General features: G+C 53.0%; 1 protein-coding gene across 1 annotated transcript; it reads left to right on the top strand.

Moving 5' to 3' along the window:
* Nucleotides 1–7,119: 7,119 nt before the first annotated feature.
* Icmt (isoprenylcysteine carboxyl methyltransferase) lies at nt 7,120–17,436 on the top strand. Its single transcript, XM_034502041.2, has 5 exons — nt 7,120–7,604; nt 8,710–8,798; nt 9,744–9,913; nt 10,792–11,009; nt 13,270–17,436. The coding sequence occupies exons 1-5, from the start codon at nt 7,410–7,412 to the stop codon at nt 13,450–13,452; spliced, it is 855 nt and encodes a 284-aa protein (XP_034357932.1). The 5' UTR covers nt 7,120–7,409; the 3' UTR covers nt 13,453–17,436.
* The last annotated feature ends 24 nt before the right edge of the window (nt 17,437–17,460 follow it).

The raw sequence follows: 17,460 nt of genomic DNA, 5'->3' as shown, positions 1-17,460 counted from the left end.
CCACGCGCCGGGTAGCTTTAAAGCTCTCGGGCCAGCCGGGCCGGGGGTGGCCCCCTTGCGAGTAGCTACGGCTCTGGGGCTGGGGCGGCGAGGTACAAAGGCGCCGCGGGGCAGGCGGGCGGGAGGCACGGTACAAAAGGAGCAGCGGAGTGTTAAGGGTATTGTGCCGGGCGCACAAAGCGGCGCCCGCGTCCGCCTTCTCCGGGCCAAACTCCCGGCGCCCCGCGGCGCACGGGCCTCCAGCTGCCGCACATCTGTAGGAAGGCCGGGCGCGCGCCTCACCTGGGCGGGTCCTCTCCACCCTCCTTGCTCTCAAGCCAAGCTTGCAGCGGGGCAATTTGTCTTGTAATTACAATACTTCCCCAGAAACTGTAGCCCGCGCCTTTCAGTCCAGCGCATTAACAAACCAATGGTGCTGTGCACAGCTCGTCCGACGCACCACGGGGCGCCGGGCACTGGGCCCGCCTTCTCTCTAGAATTAGGGTCACTATAAAGTCTCCTTCTCTGGTCCCAGCCCGCATCCCAGTATCCACGGTTGTCTGGACCATCACCCCCTCATAAGCCTATGCCCAGGGATCCCGGCAGCACTGGGTGGGGCCGCACACGTGGGCGGCTAAGTGTTTCTTAGGTAGTGGAAAATTGACCACAAAATGCGCTAATTTGCAATGTTCTGCTTTGGCTGGGGGAAATGAGGCTCGCTATGGGCAGGGACCGGATTCTCAACGGTTGCGCTCTGCTATGATCTATTCAACCAGCCTGCCGGCTCGGCAGCATCATTCCTCCCACTCCCCGTGGGGCAGGCAGTCTTTGGATATGCAAGGGTCTCTATGTGTGCGGACTTCTCTGCGGTTCCTTCCTCCGTTGCTACAAAACACTCCCCAATGCCTGCTCCTGCAGCTGAGGGTCCTGCACGATCACATCCAGAAGGGACACCACATGCCACACACACACACACACACACACACACACACACACACACACACACACCCCCGCTCCTTCTCTTCTCCCAGAGCTCTGAAACAACCCTCTTCCTTCCACTATGCTGGTAGCTTCCATTACAGCATCTTCCTCCAGACAGCCCCTTCTCCCACTAAGTTAATAAGACCTTTGCATCCAGCAAGGTCATTGGAAATGATGACAGATTCGGGCCGAAGACTGGTGCTCCATCTGCCTGCCAGGATGTCTTACCTGCATCCACAGGCAGACCCACCCAGGAGAGAGAGAGCTTTCCCAGAGGTGAGGAGAGGTAGCTGCTCTCCTTGTCCTCGCTGAGCAAGCTGTGTAAAATATTCTCCCCTGGACTGCTTGGAAGGTCATGGACCAACTTAGAAACGCTGCTTATGCAGACGGGGATGTAGGCCACCAACTCCCTTTCCATCTTTAGCTCTCAGGGTCCCCGAGGTGCCTGGAAAGGAGCACAGGCCCAGGAGGAGCAGGGAAACCCAGGCCTCTTTTGCTCATGCAAAGAAAAAAAAATGTTCCTCTTAGAATTCCTGGGGCTCTCAGCCCACCTCCACTGCCTCCCCTTCCTCACACTTTGGAACTTAATGGGGACAAGGGACCAACCCTGTGCCTTTGTGCCTTCCTCATTAACTTTCTCAAATTTGGCTAAAAGCACACAGGAGTCTGAAAACAAAGTGGGGCAGGGCTTTGCAACCTCCCCCAAAGTCCAAACCTCCCTTCCCAAGAGCCAGCCGGCAGCCTAGGGTCCTGGATAGGAGCCACTTCATTCCTGGGCTGCCAGCTTCAAACCGATGCTAAATGGTGAGCCTGGCACAAACTGGTGTGGGTGCTGGTGGTGGCTGGAAGAAGCCTGTTCTTCTCTGCAGATGTGTCTCAGAGTGGGGCGAGGAAGTGATTGCTGTGTGTAATTAACTTCCAGGGACACGGCAAAAGCCCTGAAATGACTCGGGGCGATTGTCTGCAGATGGGGTTGGAGAGGCCGCAATTGTGTCACTCTCTTTAGCTGTGTTGAGACTTCCAATAGCCCAGCAGCCAAGGGCCCTTCAGGGGACAAAGGCAGGGACTTCAGTGAGAGTTCCTCCAACACTGACCAGGCTGGCCCAGCTCAGGAAGAGTGAGTTCAGAGAGACCCTTTTTGTCCTGGCCTTTTGTGTCTCCTCTGAGCTGGCTCTAATCTTTAAATATTTACCCGGCCCTTTTGTGCACACATGACTTATGTACGGTCGGCTGATGTGATCATAAATCACGCATCATTTACCAGACTGGAAGGAGATGCTTTTATTCCTCCAGCCTGGGCCTGAGGGGAGAAAACTTTCTTTTGGAAAACTGGGCTGACTCGGGTAGAGAGCCATAGCCACACTGGGCAGACTGCTCACTGCCCTCAGCTTCCACGTGCACTCCGTATAGGCCAGAGGCCTTGAATAACCAGGAGCTGGGGGTGGGGGGAGAAGCTTTACAAAGGACTGATCTGGCATCCATCACGGAGGAGGGAGGGGGATGTGAGCTTCCTGGGCTTTTCCCCTGCTTGGCTTCAGGCTTGGATAACAGAAGCCAGCTTTCACCAGGGGATTTTGTGTGTGGGTGAGCTGTTTGCTTATGTGCCTCTGAAAAGTGTCAATGTTTGTCTCATCCCTGCATCTGCCTGCTTGCCTTGGGCTTACTCTGCTCTGCTCTGCTCTGCTCTTCATAGTCTCTCTTGCTCAATAAAACCATGACGCTTAGGAAACAAAATTCTGGGGGCTGGAGAGGTGGCTCAGTGGTTAAGAGTACGTTGTTGTTGTTGTTGTTGTTGTTGTTGTTGTTGTTGTTGTTCTTCTTCTTCTTCTTCTTCTTCTTCTTCTTCTTCTTCTTCTTCTTCTTCTTCTTCTTCTTCTTCTTTTTCGAGACAGTGTTTCTCTGTGTAGCCCTGGCTGTCCTGGAACTCACTCTGTAGACCAGGCTGGCCTTGAACTCAGAAATCCGCCTGCCTCTACCTCCCAAGTGCTAAAGGTGTGCGCCACCACCGCCCGCCCGGCGAGTACATAGTTCTTGTAGAAGACATCTTACAACTACCTGTAACCCCAGTTCCTGGGGGGTTCAACTCACCTCTGGTGCACACACACACACACACACACTTTAAAATAATAAATATAAATCTTAAGCCTGATGAAATAAAGCCTGATTTCATCTCAGCCTGTGGTTTAATTTTGAAATGTTAAGGTGATAATTTTTTGGAAATAGTTTGAAAATGTTAGTGCTGTTAATTTCCTCAGGTCATGAGGAATCGAGTCAAGCAATGAGGAATCGGGGGCAACAGCCACTAGCCACCAAGGATTGCTTGGTCCCAGCCTGACCATTCTGTTCTGCTTGCAGAAACAACATGCCCAAATATCAAAAGTGACCTGCCCTGCTTCCAGTAAAACTACAAAATACCTGTAACTTCCTGTAGCTACTTACGTATGTGTGCGTATGTGTCATCAGCACATTTCCCCAGCCCCATTAAGTGGACTCAAAACGAGAGCTCCTCTGGCTGGGCGCAGGCAGGAAAGCTGTGTTAGCCTGTGGTGGTGGCATGTACAGATGGGGAGAGGCACGGGCTGCTGAGGGACCCTACCCTTGAGAAAGAGATCCTTTTGTGCTTGCATGGAAGCTCCCAGGACAAAACACATTCAAATGCTTATTTTCAAGAAAAGGCAAGCAGTGCACCCCAGAACTGGGCATTTTCCCTTTCTGTCACCTCCTCTGGGTACAAAGTAAGTCCATTCAATCAGAGTCCTTTCCTCTCCTATGGGAAAAGCCTTTGTTTCCCTGGTCATCTGGGTGTATCCCTCTCTGTGTGACTGTGTCCCTGGGTGATATGCATGTTCCCTGTGTAACTGTTCCTCTGGGCATATGCACTCTCTGTGTATAACTGTTTCCTTAGGTATGTATGCTCTCTGTGTGTGACTGTGTAGCTGAGTGCGTGTGCGCTGTGTGTGTGGCTGTTTCCCAGTATATTCACGCTTCAGTGTATCTCTGGTTATGTGCACTCTCCAATGGCACTGCATCTCTGGTTATATGCATTCTGGATGTATGACTGCTTCTCTGGCTACAGGCACTCTTTTGATGACACTGTTTTTACTGGGTGTATGCGTTTTCTGTGTGAAGTTTTCTCTGGGTATACACATGGCCAGATGTGTATAAAAATGCCTGTTTACCCCTCTCCTTCAGCACTCACTCCACTCTGAGTTCTGGGCCCTGACTCACCAGTTTCCATCCCCTGGGGCTCATCCTTTCCTTTTTCCTGCCTCTAGGACAGGGTTGAAGAAGGCTGGGGCCTCCGGGAGACAGGCAGAGACAGGATGGAGTCGCTCAGGCTCCCCTAACCCCCAGCCGTTAGTCAGTTGCACTTTGCTTGGTGCCCAAGAGTGGAGCTCAAAAGCTCAGGGCCTGCAAAGGCCTGAGGAGGGGCTTCCTGAGGAGTGGCTTCCACCACAGAGGGTTTTGTGCTTCAGAGTCAAGAGGCCTTCCTCAAGTGAGGGACAAGAAGCACCCTCTAGTGGCTCTGATGTGTCCTGAGTCTGGGGAGGCCACCAGGAACAGGACGGTAGCCCGGATGGACTCCTGCTCTCAGCCCTGTAACATTAAAGCCCTCATCTCCTACAGCATGGCCTCACAGATGTCACCTTTATGTCCTGCTTAGCTTTAGTATCAAATTAACACAGCCTAGTTATCTGAGAAGGAAGCCTAATTGAGGACTGTGCTTGTCTGTGGGGACAGCATCCCTCAGGCAGGTGATACTGGACTGGATGAGAAAGCTAGCTAAAGTATGAGCTGGTGAGCCAGCCAGCCCGGAAGCAGAACTTCTTCATGGTTGCCCTGACTTTGCTCAGGGATGGACTATGACCTGCAGCTGTTAGGCCACGAACTCTCTCCTCCTCAAGTTCCCTTTGTCTTGACCAGGTCCCTGTCTATCATGGAAGGGAGTCAGGGTTAGAACTCAAACAAGAGCTCAGCAGAAGTCACGGAGGATGCCTGCTCACTTGCCCATGCTTCGCTTTCTTATAGAGCCTGGGAACATCTGCCACGGAATGGGTCCTCCTACACCATTAGCAATCAAGATGATTCCTCACAGGCGCACCACAGGCCAGCCTGACTTACGCACCTTCTCCATCGAGGCATCTCTTTTCAGATGACTCTAGGCTGCGCCACTGTGACAAAGTTTAGTAGGACAACAGACAACTGTCAGTCCGACACAGTGAAATCAGGACTCCAGTTTACAGGAAGACAAGGTTCTCAGGAGTCACCTGCCTAAGGTCAGCAAGACAGGATGCAGAATGCAGGAATCTTGGATAGCAGCTCAGCCTCTCGTCATCCTTGTGTGCCCGTACATCAGAGCTCCTGCCAGGACCTGCTGCTGAGCTGTGTGCATGCAAGGCTCACCCCAGCCCCACCAGGGCCTGTCTCTCATCTTGGTTAGGCTTGCTCTTCCTGGCTCTGCTTTTTCATATCCAGCACCAGCTCTTGGCTCCTCAGTGGTGCCCCATTTCCAGGAGCTGGCACGTACTGGCAGTTCCTAAGGCCTCCTATGCAGCCTGCCTATCCTGCAGCCCTCCAGACCCAGGGCCTCTCTCCTGGACTCAAACCAAACCAACCCCACAGCTAACCTATCATACAAGAAGCCTTTAGTTAGAAGGCATGACCTTGACTTCTCCAGGACCAGATAAAATCTGGGGTGATGGCTCACACCTCAAATTCCAGCCTTCAAGAGGGGGAGAGACCGGCATCTTTCAGGTATCTAGACAGTTCGAGGCTGTCCTGGACTACAGAGGATACAGTGTCTCAAAGGCAAAACAAGGCTGTGTGCAGTCTGTGCCTTTCATTCCAACAACTGGGAAGCAGAGGCAGGAGGATCTCCATGAGCTGTGTCTGTTAGCATTCCTTCTAGGCTCTACCCCACAGTTGCCTGGCAACAGTGGGAAAGGCCTGGCTTACTATAAAAGGAGCTGTTTGCCCTCCCTCCTTGCTCTGCTCTTATATTCTTGTCTGTCTGTCTGTCTGTCTCTCTTTCCACGAGTTCCTGGCCGGCCCTTCTCTGTCTCTACTCCCTTCTCAACTCCCCTTCCCATGCCCCAAATAAACTCTATTCTACACTATACCTGTTAGCATTCTGTCTGAACTCCACCCCCACAATTACAGGGCAACAGCGAGGTATGCTCCGCCCCACAGTTGCCTGGCAACAGCCAGGTAGTCCTGGCCCACTATAAAAAGGGCTGCTTGCCCCTCTCCTCTCTCTTGTTCTCTTGCTCTCTCTTGATCTCTCTGTCCCTTCACACCTTCCCCCTCTCTTCACGTACTCATAGTGGGCCTTTACCTCTCCTCCTCCTCCTCCTCCTTCTTCCTTCTTCTTCTTCTTCCTCCTTCTTCCTTCTTTCTCTCTCTCTCTCTCTCTCTCTCTCTCTCTCTCTCTCTCTCTCTCTCTCTCTCTCTTTTCCTACCCTCTTACCTCCCCTTCCCATGCCCTAAATTAACTCTATACTATATCCTCGTGTGGTTGGTCCCTCAGGGGTAAGGTATGCCTTGGCATGGGCCCGCTGACATACCTCCTTCCCCCCATACCTCACCACACACCCACAGAAAATATTCTATATCTCTTTTTCTTTTTATAAACACATCGATGCCCGTCGTATGGCTGGTACCTCAGGGGAAGGGATGCCTCAGCATAGGTCTGCCGACGCACGCCACCCACACCTCACCATAACGAGCCTCTAACAGACATATCTTTATTTTTTATAAAACAAAAGGATTCCAGCCCGGTCAAAGCACCTTGTGTTGTGCCTCGTAAAGATGTACAAATACATAGGTGTGCAAATGTATAGATTTAAAAATGGTGTAAAACTTAACACGCACATCTCACTATAGGCAACATGGAAAACACGCACACACGATCTACGTGGATCAAGGAAAACCGTCCAAAATGTTGCTACCTAAAGTTAACTCTCTGAGTTCAATCCTTCTCCCCAGATCAAGCGAGGACCGCACCCCACTTAGGAGTATCTCATTTCGGGGAGGCCACGAATGCGAGTGCTAAAGCGTCTCACGGGACCCGCTCGCGCCTGCGCAGTGTCTCGGTTCGCTCCAGAGGTCGGTTAGGCCCAGTTGTCTCTTGGGATTTAAACTTAGGACGAACTTCTGCAGAGCGCCGAGGCTACTTCCGGGTTGCTGCGTCGCCCCTCTGCGACGTCACGCTGTCCCGAGCTGCGGGGCGGGGCCTGCGGAGCGCAGCGCTCGCTCGCTCTAATTCCGGCCCTCAGCCGCGCGCGGCGGCAGTCTCGCGAGACCTCGCCGGCAGCGCACAGCTCCGGGCACTTGCCCTTCCCGAGCCGGCGTCGGCGGCGGAGTGCGCAGGCGCGGCCTTCGGGTTTCCCCGGCTACAGTCGGCGCTTCGGCCCGCTAGTCCGCCGCCGGCTCTTCCGCCGCCCTGCGCCATGGCGGGCTGCGCGGCGCGGGTTCCGCCGGGCTCCGAGGCGCGCCTCAGCCTCGCTACCTTTCTCCTTGGAGCCTCGGTGCTCGCTCTGCCGCTGCTCACGCGCGCCGGCCTGCAGGGCCGCACCGGGCTGGCGCTCTACGTGGCCGGGCTCAACGCGCTGCTGCTACTGCTCTACCGGCCGCCGCGCTACCAGGTGCGGGCCGGGTGCGGAGGGACCGGGCGGGCGGGCGGGACCGGTGGACTGGTTGACCCGGACACGGACCAGGCACAGGGCGGGACGGACAGGATGGACCGGTAGACCGGGACTCCAGACTCGGACCCGGACCAGGGTCGGGGTGGACCTGGACCAGGCGGGCTCGGGGCAGAGTGGGCGGAGTAGGTGCGGACCAGGCTGGACCGAGCTAGGGCAGGGAGGGACGCGTGCACTGGAGCTGGAGACAGATGAGCCCGGGTCGACGGGGATCAGGGACCGGTCGGATCAGGCAGGGACGGGGCCAGGGTAGGTGGAACAGGTACATTAGAACCGGGAAGTCCGGGCGCGGGGATCAGGATCCGTCAGGCAGGTCTGGGTAGATGGACTGGGGATAGGGACCGGGCAGGCGAGGAGCAGGTATGGGAACTGGTCTAGCGGGAGTGCGTTAAAGGAACATTATATTACCTAGTCCGTCGGTGGTAGGTTCACCCCCATTGCCCCTCACCGCGGGGATGCCTCCCACGGGCTTCTGTGTCAACCATAAGTTGAGGTCACAGGAGCGACTCACTTGTAGCTGTGGGTGTTGATTTCCTGCCGATCAGCAGACGCCCGTCAGGTGGGAGGTGAGCTAACCCACGAAATTTTAGTTTATGTAATGTCAGGTGTGGTGTTTTACCTGCTGGTCAAACGCCCCGCTTCACAGAGGTGACGGGGCACAGAGTTCGAGAGCTGGAGTCGTTGACTTGGGGGCGTCAGCCGTAAACTGGGCTTAAACAGTTTGTCCGTAGTTAGACCTGCTGCTGCTAGCAGTAATAACAGTTATCGTGCCCGTTAAAATTGGTTATTCTTAGGTGCTTTGTATGGTGAATTCTCTGCGCTGCCCTAAAGCACAACAATGTTGTTATTCCCATGATTTAGATAGGTAACCAAGGCTAGAGCGGGCTGGACAAGAACAGGGTTTAAGCCCAAGCATCCTCTTTATCTCTTGAGCAAGTGGACTGTGCTCACTGAGGGCCTCGCTAAATCCAGGATAATCTGCAGTCTGGGTTTCAGCTCTGCACATCGAACATCTGGTGGTGACGAGGCCTTTTTGGGTGTGTTTCAGATAGCCATCAGAGCTTGTTTCCTTGGCTTTGTGTTTGGCTGCGGTGTGCTGCTAAGTTTCAGCCAGTCCTCTTGGAATCACTTTGGCTGGTAAGAGAGACTTTGGGAGCGATGGATGGTGTTGAGGTGAGGGTTGGCAGCAGTGGGCGAGTAGTGGCCTCTCCTCATCCCCGTCTGGGCTCTTGACAGAACAGGAGGCTGGTTAGGATCCTGAAGAAGCAGCCTCTTGCCTTCCCCGAATCCCCACACTTCAGCTCGTGAACACGACTGTGCATGTTAGTGGATTATGTCTGTGGTGGATGGAAACGGGGTCTCCCTGTGCCCTCTCCAGAGGGCCCCTCACCCGAAGTTGCTGTGATTTGCTGTGATAAGCCGTTCCCTGAAGGGGTGCAGGTCCGCGGTGATGGGCAGGGGCGAGTCTCCCGGTGTCTTCTAAGCCTTTTCCATCTCGGTTTCTATTAGGTCCCGGCTAGTGCTCCCCCCACAGCCAGTGTAGGACTTTCCCCTACACTATGAGTTCAGTCCCTTGAGCCTTCTAGCCTCTGACTTGGATATGAACGTGGCTTCAAGGTAAAAAGCTTTATCTCCTATTATCAGTACGCTGAGCCATCTAATCCTTCTTTGCTGGAATTATTTCAGTTCTGTTGAATTTTGTTTCCCACATGCGTCACTACTTTGTTGATATCTCCCCTCTCATGTTAACATGTGAAGTTGTCATATTAAAGGAGTAAAGGGACCAGAGTCACTCCGTCACCTATGGAGATCTTTTAGTTTTGTCTGTGACATTCAGAAACATAACAGCACCACGGAACCGCACTTGTGCCTGCTGGAGAGGGAAGGAAGGGCGTGTGTGTGTGTGTGTGTGTGTGTGTGTGTGTGTGTGTGAGCGAGCGTGCGCGTGTGCCTGTGCCTGGTGTTGCGCAGGTGGGTGACAGCAGCGCCACACGCCAGTTCGGGGCGGTTGAGCAGACCGGGCCTGTGCTTTTGCCTGACTTGGTTCTCTTGCCCGCTTTACCTCTTTCTGTTTTTAAATAGGTACGTGTGCTCGCTGTCCCTGTTCCACTATTCTGAGTACTTAGTGACAGCTGTCAATAATCCCAAAAGTCTGTCCTTGGACTCCTTCCTCCTGAATCACAGTCTGGAGTACACAGTAGCTGCCCTGTCTTCTTGGATAGAGTTCACGATTGAAAACATCTTTTGGCCAGGTTGGTGTGCCCTACTTTCCTCGGTGTGGGAGAGAAGGGCGCCTCTGGAGCCGGCTGAGAGGGTGACGTTGACTCACCTCTCAGGTCTAATCTCCCCAGCTCTCTCCTCGCCCTAAGCTGTCTGTAAAGGACAGACTCCACTTGCTGGGGATTCTGCTTCTGGGTTTCCAATCCAGGACATTAGCATTTTGCCCTAAGCAGGTACCACCTAAGATGGAGCCCCGCCTGCATGGCTGGAATCTCAGTTTTCCTATTGGACTAGATGAGGTTTGGGCCTGAATACTCTCCGTAACGTGAACGTTTCACGGGGTTTTATATAAAATCCTCTGAATTGGGAGCACACTTAAACTTCCCCAAAAGCCAGATGTGGGTCCGAGGGCTGACTTTGAGACTCAGAACTCTCTCTGCTTTTCTCAGTAGCCCTTACTCCTTAGGGAAGGACAGAGCCAGTCCGCCCAGACAGGGCGAGCTGCTTACAGCTCATGTGTTGGCACTTAACGTGGGGTTGGAGGTTTCTTTTTTTTTTCTTTCTTTCTTTTTTTTTTTTTTTTTTTTTTTTTTTTTTTTTTTTTTTTTTGGGTTTTTCAAGACAGGGTTTCTCTGTGTAGCCCTGGCTGTCCTGGAGCTCACTCTGTAGACCAGGCTGGCCTCGAACTCAGAAATCCGCCTGCCTCTGCCTCCCAAGTGCTGGGATTAAAGTTGTGCGCCACCACCGCCTGGCGGGTTGGAGGTTTCTTATAATCAGGTTTAATGTGTGAGAAATGCCAGTTGCCCCTGGGTGGTTTCTGGTGTTCCTCTCTGTAGGGAATAGGTTCGTTTCAAATAGTGAAGGGGGATCAGCACCCCAGTGCCCCCACTCTCTTTGTCTGTTTGTGCAGAACTGAAGCAGATTACCTGGCTCAGCGCCACTGGGCTATTGATGGTGGTCTTCGGAGAATGCCTGAGGAAAGCTGCCATGTTTACAGCTGGCTCCAACTTCAACCACGTGGTGCAGAGTGAAAAGTCAGACACCCACACTTTGGTGACAAGTGGGGTGTACGCTTGGTGCCGGCACCCCTCCTATGTGGGCTGGTTTTACTGGAGTATCGGCACCCAGGTATAGTACCAGAGTTGACACTGCTTCCCTGGGAACTTAGTTTTCTAAGTTTCTTTTTGGTATCTTGACACAGGTTCTTGCTTTATGGCCCAAGCTAAGTTTGAACTTGTAACCCTCCTGTCTTTTTTACGTTGTCTTGACTTTTTTACGTTTCTTAAATTGAATTGTAATTGACACACTATACACACACCACTTACGTGTGCACTTAAGTGTCTTAGTGTGTGCACAGGCTGTTTTGCTCATGTGCTCCCTGGCATGTTGCAGGCCGTGACTCTAAAAGCTGGAGACCAGATCTAGCTTTTCAGTGTTTTAGAGGTAAAATCAGGACGTTGTTTTGAGTTAATTGCTTTATTTGTTTTAAACTTGACGACAGTTTATTCTTTAAAAGGAAAACCACAGGCAGGCAAGTGGTGTCTTGCAGCTTCCAGGAGCACAGAGGTGAACACCTGCAGGGAGAGAGCTTTAGGACAGGAGCAGGGGAGCCCAGGATGTTAGTGGGGTAAAGCACGGTGGCCAGCAGTGGGAAGAGACGGCCATACTGCCTTCTGAAAGGCAGCGTCTAGGACTGCCTGCTTCTGGGCATGGGACCTCTGGTGGCAGAGGCACAGTTCTACCCTGCATTGGGCCCCCTTCTGCTGCTCTGACTCGGGTCTGGGACAGCTTGGCCGAGGGAAGGTAGGCTTTGGGGAGGGAGTGTCCTCAGCCACCCTTTGGTGGCTCAGTGGGTTTGCATCAAAAAATAGCTGTAAATGAGGCCAGGCCCTGCCGGGTTAATGAGTGCTGTGGGCTCGCTGTCCCGGATGCAGACGAGCCCCTGGCTTTGACAGCTTTCTCTGGATTCTATACTTAGTCCTAGAACAGCTTGGCCAGAGAGTGTAACTAGAGCCTGGGTAGATCACGGGGGACCCAGACATCCCATCCCTGGTGATGGGCCTCGGGGATTGTGGTGACCCCATAACGCTGTGGCGGGGCAGGCGACGGCAGCATGTCTTTCAGAGCTTTGTGTCTCTGAGACGAGTCACGATGTTCTCTTGCAGTCACAGCCCTGGGGACACACTGAAGGGAGGCGATGAGTGTAATTTGCCTTAAGTGCCTGTGTGTGCCTAAGTGCTTTAGAGCGGAAGGATTTTTCATACCTTTTTGGATAATGGGTATTTTCTACATTGTTCCCTGGTACAATGCTTCCCTGGGTGTGTGAGGGGGCAGGTGCTTGCACGCATGTGTTGCAAGTAAGACTTGCAACAGTACTTAACCCTTATACAACACACGATTTTTCCTCTTAACTGGAATGGTGCTGGTGATACACTGGAATCTGATGTCCCAGCTCAGTAGAAGGTTTTTACTGATGATGAAATAACTTGCCATCAAGGCTGCCCAGCTGTGACTTTTTGCTGCCAGGTGGGCGGGGCCTGGTCACTGAGGCTTCCCTTGCCTACCCTAAAAGCCAGGACACTAGTGTGGGAATAAGGCTGCCGAGTCAACTGGGTGAAGGTTTAGTGTCTCAGCACGGTGCTAGGAACAGCACATACTCGGTGAGCAGTGCAGGTGCCTGGTATCACCGGATGGTTCCTGGTGCCTGCCATGGGGAGGGCTGGGTTAGTGGTTTCCACAGCAACAAAGGAAGCTTCTAGGAGCTGGGAATGCTTTCAGCTTTGAGGGACTTTTTGGCTGGAGAGCCAGGTAGGGCAAGGGTGTGTGTGTGTGTGTGTGTGTGTGTGTGTGTGTGTGTGTGTGTGTGTGTGTGTGTAAAGAGGAAGTCATGTATAAAGGCGGCCAGACACAGCCTTTCTGACTTGTGGACACTGTTACTTTCTGAGCAGAGTGATCTCTGAAAGGTGATGTTGTTTTGAAAGCTCAGATGGTGGAGTAACCTTTGGCTTACATGGCCTTGAGGGGAGGAGGCAAGGGTCCCAGGCTGGCAAGTATGTTCAGGTGGGCAGTAGTCAGGGCGGACAGAGACACCAGTGTGAGCTCCTCCATCAGGTTCACACTTGAGTGCAGACAGGGGCATATGTTACCTATGATTGAAACCCAAGTGCTCCTTCATTGTGACCGTGGTGGTCTCGCTTACTAAGGAAAATCACAGAGACAGGTACAAAAGGGTGCAGCCATCAGCATGACTCCCGGGGACGTGAGTGCTGTCACACACAGTTCTCTGGAGTCTTCCGGGCTCCAGCAAGAAGTCCTAGGGGAGAAGATGCTTGGGCATTGGGCTGCTCTGACCTGCTCTGACCATGGGTCTCCGTGATTCCTCTTCCAGGTGATGCTGTGTAATCCCATCTGTGGCGTGGTCTATGCTCTGACGGTGTGGCGCTTCTTCCGGGATCGCACAGAAGAGGAGGAGATCTCGCTGATTCACTTCTTTGGGGAGGAGTACTTGGATTATAAGAAGAGGGTGCCCACAGGCCTGCCTTTCATAAAGGGGGTCAAGGTGGAGCTATGACGGGTGAGGCCCCGTGGGACCAGGGACTCTCTGGCCCTGCACAGCCTAGGACAAAACTGTTTCAACTTGGGCACTGCAGAGTGAGTTTTCTTAATTGTTTTATATGGAACTGATTACTCCTCAGAACGTCACCCAGGACCTAATGTTGAGAAGACCTTAGGTCCAAAGGAGCCACCACAGCCATCTCCTGCAGGGAAGCAGGCCAAGCAAGGAGCGTGCCAGCCTCTTCCTCAGTGCAGGGTGATGAGCCAAGCCACAGTCTTACGCCCCTTAGGGCAGGGTGTGTCTGCACGGTGACCAGGACACTGGGGAGGTGGACACTGCCTTTGCAGCACTCAGCCCGCTGGAGGAGTGGTCAGAGTGCCGGATGTCAGCATTCAGGATGCATAAAAACCTTTCATTTACCCCACAACACAACCCAGCTTTAACCTTTGTCCGCCCATGAGTGCATGAGCAGCTGCGTTAACTCTAAAGACCTCTGCCCTCGGCTCACCCACCTTACATTTAATCATACTTACACACCAATTTTATAAAAATAGCAGTGTAGATTCCAAGGACACTGAACCTTCCTGCCTCGGAGTTTCTAAGTCCAGCTGGTACACGGCTGCAGGGAGACCCTCAGGTGCCCTGCAGCTTTTGAGTAGCCTTTGAACCTGAGCTGAGGGTATGGGGCCCCAGGGTTCTCCCAAGGTCCTGGCCTTGGCTTGTCTGTTCCCCTAGGAAGTAATGTCCATGCTAACACTGAGAAAGCTGCCCGCCGTGTGCTTTGTGTGTGTGTGTGTGTGTGTGTGTGTGTGTGTGTGTTTGTTCTCATTTATCATAGCTTGTTCAAAGTAAGTCACCCTACTGCTGCAGCAAGTGTTTGCAGAAGGTTCCAGCATAGCTCACACACCTGCAACTTGAGGCAGATTAACCCTCAACAGTCCACAGTGGAGAGGCCTGGTTGAGTTTTGTTAGCACCTTTGTTCTGCCGGCCTGGAAGAACATCGGCTTCCTCTGTGTTTAGCACAAAAGCTTTCAGAGGTGCAGCCCTTGATTAATCCTGGACTGGACAAGAGCCTGGTCCTGGTGTGAGGTCCTTCCTCAGAGCTTCTACCTTGAGATGTAGAAGAGTCTTACAGTCTGCCAAGCTGAGCGCAGCTGGGTGGAGAATCCAGCAGGAAGATATGAGTGTGTCTCAGCTCACACCAGCTCTGATAAAAGGCGTGCTGAAGGGATTGGTGTACCTCGCCTTCCCCGCCAGCTCCAGCAGAATCCAGATCAGCCTGCATAGTCCTCTCTGCAGCAGCCAGGTCCTCTCAGACTTGAGAAAAATCTTTTCCTTCTCCCCTGTACCACTGAGCAGACTTTGCTGGGTTGAAGAAAAAAATGTATCTTAATATTCCTGGCCTTCAGCCATCTGGTAATTCTTGAGTACAGCTCTGTCTTCTCAGGCCTCAGAAGACTCCTTCCTTCACAAGCACACCAGTGCACAGAAGCACACTTGGTATATCAGGTCAGGCAAGCCCAGGCCCTAACAGTGGCCATGGTGTCGCTAAGCATGCTGGCAGCTTGCTGTGCGTAGGCCAGGTCTCCACCAGGATACCAAAGTGGGGTTGGTAATTAATGCCAAGCTGGAATCCAGCAGGACGCAAGTCCACATGGGTGCTGACCTGGGGCTTGATGTCTGCAGTGGCAGCGTTGGCATCTTCAGGAACGACGTGACAGTCAGCCGTGCCCCCACGGGGGATGTTGACTTTGGCGCTCACAGTGTGCTGGATGGCCGGTTAAACAGGACTGCGGTTCTGTGCCACAGTGAACCGCTGCTGCTGGACTCTAGGCAGCGCTAATAGGCACGTGTGGCTGGTCTTGGAGGTCTGTCCTGGGAGCGTCAGTTCCTCCACCAAAACTATTTGAGAATCCAGAAGCCTCAGTGCCCTGGTCAGTGTAGTAAGCAGCGAAGCTGCCAGGAGAGCCTCAAGCCAGCCCAGCTGCAAGTGTTCCCTGGGCCAGCCTGCAGGCATCATGGATGCTGCAGCCAGGACTCTGAGACCACTTCCCAGCCCTGCAGTGATGCTGACTTGGGTGGAGGTGGGGGTGTGGCCAGAGCACTGCTCATTTCCACGCCCTCCTGGGCTGGCGCCTCCCATTGGGGCGGGGTCGCGACTGCCTCCCTCACAGGGGTGTTGTGGGAAGGTGAGCTAGCTGGATGACATAATGAAATCTTAAGAGGAGAACCAGGTGTCTGTGTGAAAAAGCAATGTGTGCGCTAATGTGTGTCCAAAAAACATTCTGCCAGCTTGGAGGTAATTTTTTTTTTTTTTTTTTTTGTTTTTTTGTTTTTTTGTTTTTTTTTCAAGACAGGGTTTCTCTGTGTAGCCCTGGCTGTCCTGGAACTCACTCTGTAGACCAGGCTGCCTCGAACTCGAAATCCGCCTGCCTCTGCCTCCCAAGTGCTGGGATTAAAGGCGTGGGCCACCACCGCCTGGCGGAAGTAATTTATTTTAGATTTTTTGGCTTAATTTTTGTGTTGCTCTATATACCAAAGAGGCTTACGGGTTTGCCAGTTACTGTGTAAGGCCAGTTGGCTCAGGAGCTGCCAACCTTCAGGACCTGAGGCTTGGGAGCGCTGTGGTAGCCATGGCTGTTGTCCACACCAAGCTGCCGGAGAATAACCATGGTGATATGAGTGGAGACAGACCACACTTCCTGCAGCCTACCCCGCTCACTAGGCTGAAAACGGGAGGGAATGGATTTTGGGCAGTTGTACCCAGCTCTTTCTCAGTGCATCTAAGCTGGGCTGGCTCCAGCCTCCCATTCCCCTTGAGGGTCATGAAGTTGTCTTTTTGGTGGATGGAGAGTAGCTAATGACAGCCCTTGGCATTGTGGGTGGTATGGCTCAGTGTTGGCATTTGTTGTCACCCTCCACCTGCCAGAGGCCAGAAAGTTCAGCCTTAAGACACCCCACAGAGAGGGACCCCAGCCTTGGGGTCTCTTGGTGAGATGCTGGATTGTACCCTAGGAGATTGAGGCGGTGGTCTTTAAAGAGCAGCCCAAGGATGTGGGCAGTGGAAGACCAGGCCGCCCTTCTGACACTCACTCCCAGCATGGCAGTGGGCAAGCCACAAGGGAATATGAGCCTCTTCCAGGCAGGATTTGGCAGGTGATTGGTCTCTGCTGCTGTGGGCTGGATACTGGCCTAACCTTATGAATGCAGCCGTGACAGGTGGCAGCAGGATCCATTTGATCCTGCTTTTCATCCGGGATCCATTTGATCCCGGCTTTTCAGGTGTTACAAGGGCTGCCATGTCCTAGGGTTTCCACAGAGTAAGGAGTTGCCCGGGGATTGATTTGTCTACTTACAGGCTTCAGAGTAGAGGATTTTGTGTGGAAAGTGGGTACCTTACAGAAAAAAAGGCTACTTGGCAGTCATGGGGCAGGAAGCATTCGGGAGGCCCCGCAGCTGCTACAAGCTTCATGGCAGTTTGTAATGGCCTCCAAGCAGGGCAGGAAGTTTAACAGCGGTGTCCTTGGTGGGAGCTGCTGCTTGGACCTAGGGTATAGCCTTATCAATTCTTCCCACTTAGTTGCTAAGCTTGGCCACTCAGGACAAATCCCTGAGGGCTCAGCCAAAGCTCCTGGGCTGCCTCCTCAAAACACCCAGTGAGGCCTGTTCCTCCTCTGCATTCTCCCCTGTCTTAGGTATCTCTGCTTTACTGTGGCAGCAAGGTAGAGCCCTCAGCCTCCTCATGGGCGGGTGAGCGAGCAGGCAGCTGCCTGGCTGTGAAGCTTGTCCCTCGCTCGTCCTGAGCTCGGCAGGCCTCCGTCCTGAGTGGAGGCAGCTTGTCTGACCCATTGCAAGGAAGAACTATGGAGTAGTCACTGTCTCTTCTTTTTACATACAGAAATGTTTATTTAAATATATTAAATGGGATTTTCTTTCACAGATACTGAATATTCTTTCTAATTCTTAAATAAAACTGTACTTGGTTTCACTATGAACAAGTGTGGCTGTGCAGACTGTAGAAA

This window comes from Arvicanthis niloticus, chromosome 5, assembly GCF_011762505.2.
Source record: "Arvicanthis niloticus isolate mArvNil1 chromosome 5, mArvNil1.pat.X, whole genome shotgun sequence".
NCBI classification, from domain to species: Eukaryota; Metazoa; Chordata; class Mammalia; order Rodentia; family Muridae; genus Arvicanthis; species Arvicanthis niloticus.
This window is presented reverse-complemented; position numbering and strand designations above follow the sequence as displayed.

Bases quoted from the DNA above. Each gene is read 5' to 3' on its own strand.
- Icmt (XM_034502041.2), top strand. From the start codon at position 7,410: ATGGCGGGCTGCGCGGCGCGGGTTCCGCCGGGCTCCGAGGCGCGCCTC. The intron at 8,799-9,743 runs GTAAGAGAGACT...GTTTTTAAATAG, and splicing joins TCTTGGAATCACTTTGGCTG to GTACGTGTGCTCGCTGTCCC. The intron at 9,914-10,791 runs GTTGGTGTGCCC...CTGTTTGTGCAG, and splicing joins TGAAAACATCTTTTGGCCAG to AACTGAAGCAGATTACCTGG.